The sequence below is a fragment of the Coregonus lavaretus genome (genome assembly GCF_964263955.1).
Source record: "Coregonus lavaretus genome assembly, chromosome: 14".
Taxonomy (NCBI): domain Eukaryota; kingdom Metazoa; phylum Chordata; class Actinopteri; order Salmoniformes; family Salmonidae; genus Coregonus; species Coregonus lavaretus.
Window position 1 is genome coordinate 9,100,339 of NC_140001.1, and position 10,791 is coordinate 9,111,129.

The following is a 10,791-nucleotide window of genomic DNA, read 5'->3' on the forward strand; positions in this document are numbered from 1 at the left end:
TACCCCATAAAAAAAAAATATATATATTAATATTAGCAAATCTATTAGTCCAAAAATAAACACTTGTTTTAATTTTTCCGTTGCAAAGTGTTCTGCTGCAGTGTGTGGTAATGAATACGCCCCTGGATGATAATGCCATCGAAACTGTGAAGAGAAAAATCTGATTCTGTTACTTTGTTCACAACGCCCTAGCAGAGTCACCAGAAAACACTAACATCCAGTTTTCAGGGATACAGTGTTTTCAACCTAACTTCCATTTCCCCTGAAAAAAACGAAGCTGGAACACAGCTCAGGCGTCATTCAACGCCTGATACTTTAGGTTAACATTCTACGCCTGCTACGTTAGGTTAACAATCTACGCCTGCTACATTAGGTTAACAATCTACGCCTGCTACGTTAGGTTAACATTCTACGCCTGCTACGTTAGGTTAACAATCTACGCCTGCTACATTAGGTTAACAATCTACGCCTGCTACGTTAGGTTAACATTCTATGCCTGCTACATTAGGTTAACAATCTACGCCTGCTATGTTAGGTTAACATTCTACGCCTGCTACATTAGGTTAACATTCTACGCCTGCTACATTAGGTTAACATTCTACGCCTGCTACGTTAGGTTAACATTCTACGCCTGCTACGTTAGGTTAACATTCTACGCCTGCTATGTTAGGTTAACAAGACCCTGAAACTGAGTTACCATTATTGGCATTTCAAATGTCAAGTGTTGTAATGGCAGTCAGGGGTACATCAGGAATGACCATGGCATCACAGTTTGTGTACACATTGACAAAGACAAATACACACAAAGCAATCTTGTTTTTCCATTTCACTTTATTAACCTGCACACAGGAGAATGAATGCAAATTAAATCCTAAAACCCAAAATATGTGTTTTCCCAAGGCAGTTGTTATCAATGTGCTAGGAAGGTGACTTCAACAATTGCTTGATAAGCACTCTAATAATGATATTCTATCCATTGAGGTATATTATTAAGATTCCATCCCTGCACCTGTTTTTGCATGTACAGTATTTCAATGGCTCCTGAATTTTATATTCTCTCTCAAGAGGCAGAAGAGAGTTGAGTCAACAGTGCCCTCCAGTGGTCGACAGAGCACATTGTATTTGTCACAGGCCAGGCGCACTCTAGCCAGTCAGTGGTGCAGTACAATTAATACATACATCTCAATTTTACTTGATATGGAAAGACATGAAACATGTGATGGGGTTTAGTAGATGGGGTTTAGAAAGAAAACACTTCATCCTCCATATATAGGCCTAACCCTAGGAACATAAAGAACATACTATGAGGTTTTGGCATAAGGGTTTGAACATTAGACAATAAAACAACATAAACCATAACAACCATAAAATAACACGCAAGTCAAAAGTACATTTAGTTAAGAGTTAATAAAGCACATAGAGCTACATAGAGCTTAATAGTGAGTCATTGTATTATCAATGGGAATAAATATAAAGCCACTGGCGCACTTTTTCTTGATTGGTTGGAAATATTTAATATCAGTGCTACTAGCTTGCACTCATATCCAAGGCTGGGCAAGCGTGATATGAGGGACTGATATTTAACAAGCTTGTCAGCAAAAGGCCGGCTCCATGTAACAGTCAAATGAGCAGCCCACTTCCAAAATGAGCACCTCCCTCTGGCCGCCCCTAGTCTATACCATAATGAAGTGGCAAAAAGGACACACAGCATTTAGTGCATTACATATACACAGAATGAAGACTGCTATACACATGCTCTCAAGGGTCCCCAGTAGGGAACCCTTGGGGGTTATTTTAACATCCTGATTTGAGTTTAAGGCCTTGGTAGCAGCAGGGAAATACATATTGATGTGAGATTAGCAGCATATTCACTCTTAGAGCCTTGGATAGGACTCTTAGGGTAGGACTCTTAGGGTAGGACTCTTAGGGTAGGTATTTTACTGCATAAAGGAATGTGGCAGAAGCCAGCATGATCCAGACTAGAGCCTGAACCAACTAAGGCCATTCAGAACACTTCACAGTTCAGCAGCTTACATACACAAAATAAATGACATTCAGGAATGCATGTTCATGTTTCAGTAGGTCTCTGTGAGTGAACAATGTGCAAGCATCCGATTGTACAAATGTATGATTGTACGAGTAAGTGAGTCTCTGTGTGTGTGCACATGTGAATTTGTTAATTGTATGTGCACATGTGAAGTGTGTGTGTTACGAGGGTTGCGAGCCCAGCAGTCGTTCTACGGCAGCGTTGACGTCTCCCCCGGTAGCGATGAGGGCCTGCAGGTTGGCCTCTGGGTTGAGGAAGCCCATGGTACTCAGCTGCTCCAGCTGCTGCTGGAACGGCAGCTCTTCAGTCTGAGCCTGCACACAAAGCACACAATGGTACAGTACTTTGTCTTCCATTTGTGATGATGGTAATGTGTTTAATGCTCTTCTCCCCACCCTGCTGACACAACATAGGCCCAATCCCAAACCAACCCCTAAATGCATGATAGGACATAAGGCTTAAAGGTTGATTAGGGATTGGGACATGTACACCACTTTGAGAGGCTTGAAGTAAAACAGGGTCAGGTTTTGGGAGAATAATGCAGATCAATCCTGGGGCGAACCTGCTGATTGGTGCTAGCGAGAGCGTCTAGCATCTGATGCACAAATTGTTGTTGTTGCCGCTGACCCGTTTCCGTGACTACCTGGGACTCACTGCTGAGGTCACTAGGGGCGGGGTCTGATGACAACCCAGGGGCAGGGTTAAGACCTGAGACAGCGCCTCCCAGTCCAACCCTATAGGAATGACAGGCATCATGGCGTCAGCCGACCACAGCTCAACACTACATTGCTACAGGAACTATGTGGGTGGAGTACAAAATACAAAATATAGGACGCTTAAAGACGTACTGTAGGTAGAGGTCTATTGAGGTGAAAAGTGAAGGTGTATGTTGATGTATGGATGTTCTGTATAAATGCATGTGGAGGTATGGAGAACTGGTGTACTGAGGTATGTAGTTGAAGGAAGAGGATGTGGTGTATATACCCAGGTATGAATCCAGGTGCCTCAGTGGCAAGGATCTGCAGTCCCTGTTGGATCTGCAGCAGCGCCTGCATGGCCCTGGGGTTGAACATGGCTGACAGCATCTCAGGGTTCTGCATCTGAGGAAACACCAATCAGAAAGACTCTCACAGCGGTCAGAGGACCAATCCCAGCACCACTTGGTGTTCTAAGGTCTCTGACCTGTTGGAGGAACACTGGGAGTTGTTGTCTCATTTGCTGCTGCAGTTGGGGGTTCCCAGAAAACAGTGGGTTGTTCAGCATCATCTAAAACATTCAGGGACATTAGAGGTGTGTGTGCGTGTGTACTGTGTGTGTGTGTGTGTGTACTGTGTGTGTGTGTGTGTGTGTGTGTGTGTGCTGTGTGTGTGTGTGTGTGTGTACTGTGTGTGTGTGTGTGTGTGTGTGTGTGCTGTGTGTGTGTGTGTGTGTGTGTGTGTGTGTGTGTGTGTGTGTGTGTGTGTGTGTGTGTGTGTGTGTGTGTGTGTGTGTGTGTACTGTGTGTGTGTGTATGTACCTGTGCTGCAAGGTCAGGGTTCAGGCTCAGGCTGTTGAGTAGGCTCCTTATGTAGGGGGCTGACAGCATGTTGTGCATCAGCGTGGCGTTCTCAGTGATCTGCTGCAGAAGACTCTGCATGCCCGGACTATTGAACATACCCGCTATACCCACACAATCATCATTGGGGGATACAGGAGGGCTTATTAATGAATTTGTAAGCCTACAGTTGCAGCCAGGTATGTTGGCACCCTTGCACGATTCACTATTTCTTAAAACATACGTTGAAATTGAAAAAAACGATTGGTGTTCACTACCAGCGGCAGGTAGCTTAGTGGTTAAGAGCGTTGTGCCAGTAACCGAAAGGTCGCTGGTTCTAATCCCCGAGCCGACTAGGTGAAAAATCTGTCGATGTGCCCTTGAGCAAGGCACTTAACCCTAATTGCTCCTGTAAGTCGCTCTGGATAAGAGCGTCTGCTAAATGACTAAAATGTAAATGTATATTTGTTTGATTTACAACTGCACAAATTGCTATTTTTCACTTCAAAGTTTAACAAAAAAATGGTCTGGACTAAATTATTCAAAATTCAAATGAATTTGGTTGCAGGCAAGTGATTTTAGTTTATGTGTAATTTATTTCACATGCGGTAAGTTCCAGGTGAATAAACGGTAAGAATAGCCATTCAATCAGTTTTGAAAAGAGAAAATAGAACATTCTGCTCCATTGACCTATGTGTGAGCATAAACATGTATAAATGTGAGTGCGTGTGTGTACCACTGTTAGATGTTCTACCTCCCAGGTTGTGCAGGGTGGTCTGAGGGCCATTGCTGGATTGGGTGGGGGAAGTGGTGGGTGTGGCGGTGCCTACAAGGGTGTCTGTGGAAGCAGGAGGAACCCAGGGGTTGGGGAGGGGGTCTCTGTTCTCTACCCGGGGTGACTGGGTTTCCCCTGACGACGAGGTCATCAGAGAAGCAAAAGGGTTTCCTGCAATCTAAGCCAGAGAGGGTTACAGTCCAGCTAAACATACACCAGCATACCAGTTAGTTCATTTACCTCCAACCAGTTTACTTTTACTTGTCCTTGTCAATGATTGGCATTAAATGTTAACGTTACACTGTAAAGTTACATCAGGAACTGTGCGTGTGTACCTACCTGTTCCTGATCAGCAGCATTGAGCATGGGTCCCTGAACATCAGTGTACATCCTGCGGAGGACATTGTTGCCACCAGGGATGCTCTCAAGGTTGCTAAGTGCCCTGTCCTGGTTGCGCAACATTTCCTGCATCATGGTCGGGTTCCGTGCTATCTCCAGGGTCTGAAGGACAAGAAAAGAATAGGAGAATGAGAGAACAAGGACAGAGGGAAGAGAGAGAGAAGGTTCAAAAGGTATAACAACACACGCCTACCTGTCTCATAACGTCAGGGTTGTTGAGCAGGTGGGAGATGTTGGGGTTGCGCTGCAGCAGCTGCTGCATCTGGGGGTTGGCCATGATGAGCTGTCTCATCGTGTCTGGGTTGGACAGCATGCCCTGGACCAAGGGGCTGTCCATAATCTGGGCCAGCAGCTCAGGGTTGGACATTAGCTGCCTCTGCAGCTCAGAGAGACCAGACCCCTCAGCAGCTGTCCCCAGACCTCCTACAGGATATAGACAGAGGGCGAGAAACATTTGTTTATTTCTACTCAGTTTCATTGCTTTACCAAACCTTCCCTGTTGGACAAAGCTTCATTTTGAGGTAGCAAATACCCATCAGAAACATTTGGCTACCAACTCATCCACACACCACAGAAAGCCCCAGATCAAATCAAATGTTATTTGTCACATGCTTTGCAAACAACAGGTGTAGACTGACAGTGAAATCCTTACTTACGGGCCCTTCCCAACAATGCTGAGAGAAAGGAAATTTAGAAATAATAGAAAAGTAAAACACGTAATAATAAAAGTAATAATTACACAATGAGTAACGATAACTTGGCTATATTCACGGGGTACCAGTACCGAGTTGATGTATAAGGTATTTGAGGTAGATATGTACATATAACTTGGAATAAAGTGACAAATAATAAATAGTAGCAGCAGCGTATGTGAGGAGTCAAAAAAGTTTGTGTATAAAGGGTCAATGCAGATAGTCCGGGTAGCTATTTGGTTAACTATTTAACTAACTATTTAGTACTCTTATGGCTGTTCAGGGTCCTGTTTGTTCCAGACTTGGTGCATCGGTACCACTTGCCGTGCGGTAGCAGAGAAAACAGTCTATAACTTGGGTGGCTGGAGTCTGACAAATGTTATGGCCGTTCTCTGACACCGCCTGGTATAGAGGTCCTGGATGGCAGGGAGCTCGACCCCAGTGATGTACTGGGCCGTACGCACTACCCTCTGTAGCGCCTTGCGGTCGGATGCCAAGCAGTTGCCATACCAAGCGGTGATGCAGCCAGTCAAGATGCTCTCAATGGTGCAGCTGTAGAGCTTTTGGAGGATGTGAGGGCCCATGCCAAATATTTTCAGCCTCCTGAGGGCGAAGGGGTATTGTCGTGCCCTCTTCACGACTGTGTTGGTGTGTGGACCATGATACAGACGCGTGCGAAAGTATTCACCCCCCTTGGCATTTTTCCTATTTTGTTGCCTTACAACCTGGAATTAAAATATATTTTGGGGGGGTTTGTATCATTTGATTTACACAACATGCCTACCACTGTCAAGGGGTGCTGAAGGTGGGTGTGGTGCATGAATCAAGCGCAGGACGCAGAAGCTCAGTCCAAAAGACTTTAGTGCAATATTCACGTAGAAAATAAGCACAATAAGCCCGAAGGCGAAATAACGGCGCACACAGGCGTCAATCAAATGGCGCACTAACATGTGCGAAAAACCTCTCCAAAACACTGGAGGGAAGTACGTAGCTCCAACACGAAACAGAAGAGCAATCACACACAAAGACAAACACACACAACGAGAACTAAATAGGACACTAACGAGGACTAACAAGACACAGGTGTACAACATCAAGACAAAACCAAACGAACATGAAACATAGATCGGTGGCAGCTAGTACTCCGGGGACGACGACCGCCGAAGCCTGCCCGAACCAGGAGGAGGAGCAGCCTCGGCCGAAACCGTGACAACCACTTTGAAGATGCAAAATATTTTTTCTTGTGAAACAAGACAAAAAAACAGAAAACTTGACCGTGCATAACTATCCACCCCCCCCAAAGTCAATACTTTGTAGAGCCACCTTTTGCAGCAATTACAGCTGCAAGTCTCTTGGGGTATGTCTCTATAAGCTTGGCACATCTAGTCACTGGGATTTTTGCCCATTCTTCAAGTTGGATGGGTTCCGCTGGTGTACAGCAATCTTTAAGTCATACCACAGATTCTCAATTGGATTGAGGTCTGGGCATTGACTAGGCCATTCCAAGACATTTAAATGTTTCCCATTGTGTTGCTTTAGCAGTATGCTTAGGGTCATTGTCCTGCTGGAAGGTGAACCTCCGTCCCAGTCTCAAATCTCTGGAAGACTGAAACAGGTTTCCCTCAAGAATTTCCCTGTATTTAGCGCCATCCATCATTCCTTCACTTCTGACCAGTTTCCCAGTCCCTGCCGATGAAAAACATCCCCACAGCATGATGCTGCCACCACCATGCTTCACTGTGGGGATGGTGTTCTTGGGGTGATGAGAGGTGTTGGGTTTGCGCCAGACATAGCATTTTCCTTGATGGCCAAAAAGCTCAATTTTAGTCTCATCTGACCAGAGTACCTTCTTCCATATGTTTGGGAGTCTCCCACATGCCTTTTGGTGAACAACAAACGTGTTTGCTTATTTTTTTCTTTAAGCTTTTTTCTGGCCACTCTTCCGTAAAGCCCAGCTATGTGGAGTGTACGGCTTAAAGTGGTCCTATGGACAGATACTCCAATCTCCACTGTGGAGCTTTGCAGCTCCTTCAGGGTTATCTTTAGTCTCTTTGTTGCCTCTCTCATTAATGCCCTCCTTGCCTGGTCCGTGAGTTTTGGTGGGCGGCCCTCTCTTGGAAGGTTTGTTGTGGTGCCATATTCTTTCAATTTTTTTATAATGGATTTAATGGTGCTCCGTGGGATGTTCAAAGTTTCTGATATTTTTGTATAACCCAACCCTGATCTGTACTTCTCCACAACTTTGTCCCTGACCTGTTTGGAGAGCTCCTTGGTCTTCATGGTGCCGCTTGCTTAGTGGTGTTGCAGACTCTGGGGCCTTTCAGAACAGGTGTATATATACTGAGATCATGTGACAGATCATGTGACACTTAAGATTGCACACAGGTGGACTTTATTTAACAAATTATGTGACTTCTGAAGGTAATTTGTTGCACCAGATCTTATTTAGGGGCTTCATAGCAAAGGGGGTGAAAACATATGCACGCACCACTTTTCCGTTATTTATTTTTTTAGAATTTTTGGAAACAAGTTATTTTTTTCACTTCACCAATTTGGACTATTTTGTGTATGTCCATTACATGAAATCCAAATAAAAATCAATTTAAATTACAGGTTGTAATGCAACAAAATAGGAAAAACACCAAGGGGGATGAATACTTTTGCAAGGCACTGTAGATCCTTAGTGATGTGAACACAGAGGAACTTGAAGCTCTCGACCCGCTCCACTACAGCCCCGTCAATGTGAATGGGGGTGTGCTCGACCCTCCGTTTCCTGTAGTCCACGATCAGTTCCTTTTGTGTTGCTGACGTTGAGCTAGAGGTTGTTGTTCTGGAACCACACAGCCAAGTCTCTGACCTCCTCCCTATAGGCTGGTGATCAGGCCTACCACCGTCGTGTCACATGCAAACTTAATGATGGTGTTGGAGTCGTGCACGGCCACACAGTCGTGGGTGAACAGGGAGTACAGGACGGTACTAAGCAGGCACCCCTGAGGGGCCCCCGTGTTGAGGGTCAGCGTGGCAGATGTGTTGTTGATGAAGGGGGTGAGGGAAGGATACAGCTGGTCTTACCCAGGCTGAGGGTAGAAGTGGCTGAAGAAGCAGGAGAGGGTCCAGGGACAGAGGTAGGGCCTACAGGAGGGGGTCCAGGGACAGAGGTAGGGCCTTCCGGTTGGGCCTGTTCTGAGGCAGTGCTGCTGGAAGGAGAGGCAGACAACTCCGGAGGCCTTCAACAGAAAGGGAAACTGACAGTTATAATGCCCATCAATCCAATTTTGGGGACAGCTTTAATGCTTTCATCTTGTCTTACCTACGTGTGTGTGATGGGTGTGTCTTACCTACGTGTGTGTGATGGGTGTGTCTTACCTACGTGTGTGTGTGATGGGTGTGTCTTACCTACGTGTGTGTGATGGGTGTGTAATAATAATAATAATATAATATGCCATTTAGCAGACGCTTTTATCCAAAGCGACTTACAGTCATGCGTGCATACATTTTTGTGTATGGGTGGTCCCGGGGATCGAACCAACTACCTTGGCGTTACAAGCGCCGTGCTCTACCAGCTGAGCTACAGAGGACCATGTGTGTGATGGGTGTGTCTTACCTACGTGTGTGTGATGGGTGTGTCTTACCCTCCCCCACGGGGGGCCAGTATGAAAAATGTATGCACTCACTAACTGTAAGTCGCTCTGGATAAGAGCGTCTGCTAAATGACTAAAATGTAAATGTAAAATGTCTTACCTACGTGTGTGTGATGGGTGTGTCTTACCTATGTGTGTGTGATGGGAGTGTGTGTACCTGCTCTGGGTCTTGATGACCAGGTGGACGGTCAGTCCGTTGTGGATGCCTTGGTGACTCAGCAGATCTGCATCTTTGAGGATCTTCCCAGCAAAGATGAGCACCAGCTGCTCTGTTTGTGCCTGGAACCGCTCGGCTATCTGCTCCTTAAACTACAGAGACAGGCAGGCAGGGAGAAGGGAGAGACATTAACTCATCCCTGCCAAGCAGCAGACAGATAAAAATCATTTTACTGTAGGCTATATCAGATATTGGGAGTCACACTTGGCCAACAACAGTAAAGAAAATAAGTCATTGTCATGAAGACAGCTTAATAAAAAATTGTCACATAGGCACAAACATTGCATCATTCACAAATAAGCTGATTGCATCAGTCCAGCTGTGTGTGGGTGCACTTCGGTGGGGACAGGACCACTGGCCTGGCAGCATATAAAAGTTTACATCCATGAAAGCACGTAGGTGTTAAAATCCAAAACAACATTACAAATAGAAAAACGAATTACAACTATACTTGACAGTTGCCACGTGTGGTTTAGACCATGTTCAGATAAGACACGGTGACTTGACCAAATAAACGGGATTCCACACGAGAAGCCAATATGACAGCTCCAATGACCACACTGACCTGTTTGATAGAGCTGTTCTCTGGAATGGCGATTTCCTCTTTTTCCTTTGGTGTTTTCACAGTAACTCTGATGATGTTACATTCAGCAGCGGATGGTTGCTCGTCCACATCCACAGTATTATCCATCTTTTTGCTCTAGGGGTGGGGACAGACCGATGTCTGACCGCGCGGGCAAAGAACAGACTGTTTGCATAAGCGAATCTCGTAATGTGAGATTTTATTTCCTGGTGTCCTCATCATGCTGCTTCGAAAAATATCTGCAAACGGCATAATGGGTAACAGTGCAGGGATAGCTTTATTATTTTCTTTAGGTCTGAATATTTTCACATATTGTAGCCTAATTAATTTCCGTTAGATGCTTCTGAACATTCCTACATTCATTCTACTGCAGCCATGATTAGATACACTACATGACCAAAAGTATGTGGACACCTGCTCGTCGAATATCTCATTCCAAAATCATGGGCATTAATATGGAGTTGGGCAATTAGGCCTGGCTCGCAGTCTGTGTTCCAATTCATCCCAAAGGTGTTCATGGGGTTGAGGTCAGGGCTCTGTGCAGGCCAGTCAAGTTCTTCCACACCGATCTCGACAAACTATTTCTGTACGAACCTCGCTTTGTGCATGGGGGCATTGTCATGCTGAAACAGGAAAGGACCTTACCCAAACTGTTGCCACAAATGTGGAAGCACAGAATCATCTAGAATGTAATTGTATGGTGTAGCGTTAAGATTTCCCTTCACTGGAACTAGGGGGCCTAGCTCGAACCATGAAGAACAGCCCCAGACTATTATTCCTCCTCCACCAAACTTTACAGTTGTCACTATGCATTGGGGCAGGTAGCGTTCTCCTGGTATCCGCCAAACCCAGATTTGTCCATCGGACTTGCCAGATGGTGAAGAGTGATTCATCACTTCAGAA

General features: G+C 45.3%; 1 protein-coding gene across 4 annotated transcripts; it reads right to left on the minus strand.

Moving 5' to 3' along the window:
• Positions 1 to 813: 813 nt before the first annotated feature.
• On the minus strand, positions 814 to 10,061 carry LOC311141521 (ubiquilin-1-like). Of its 4 annotated transcripts, none has more exons than XM_084176873.1 (11): positions 9,871 to 10,061; positions 9,246 to 9,397; positions 8,520 to 8,674; positions 4,949 to 5,178; positions 4,696 to 4,857; positions 4,336 to 4,534; positions 3,564 to 3,706; positions 3,230 to 3,313; positions 3,032 to 3,147; positions 2,610 to 2,781; positions 814 to 2,361 (listed from the first exon to the last, which is right to left on the minus strand). In XM_084176873.1, exons 1-11 carry the CDS (start codon positions 9,994 to 9,996, stop codon positions 2,209 to 2,211), a joined length of 1,692 nt encoding a protein of 563 aa, XP_084032999.1. In that variant the 5' UTR covers positions 9,997 to 10,061; the 3' UTR covers positions 814 to 2,208. The 4 variants fall into 4 exon arrangements, with proteins under 4 accessions (XP_084032999.1, XP_084032998.1, XP_084032997.1 ...); XM_084176872.1 differs by having other exon boundaries at positions 3,032 to 3,141; positions 4,318 to 4,534; XM_084176871.1 differs by having other exon boundaries at positions 4,318 to 4,534.
• Between the last annotated feature and the right edge of the window lie 730 nt (positions 10,062 to 10,791).

Bases quoted from the DNA above. Each gene is read 5' to 3' on its own strand.
- LOC311141521 (XM_084176871.1), bottom strand. From the start codon at position 9,996: ATGGATAATACTGTGGATGTGGACGAGCAACCATCCGCTGCTGAATGT. The intron at 4,858-4,948 runs GTAGGCGTGTGT...CTTGTCCTTCAG, and splicing joins ACCCTGACGTTATGAGACAG to ACCCTGGAGATAGCACGGAA. The intron at 2,362-2,609 runs GTTCGCCCCAGG...CTTTGTGTGCAG, and splicing joins TCGCTAGCACCAATCAGCAG to GCTCAGACTGAAGAGCTGCC.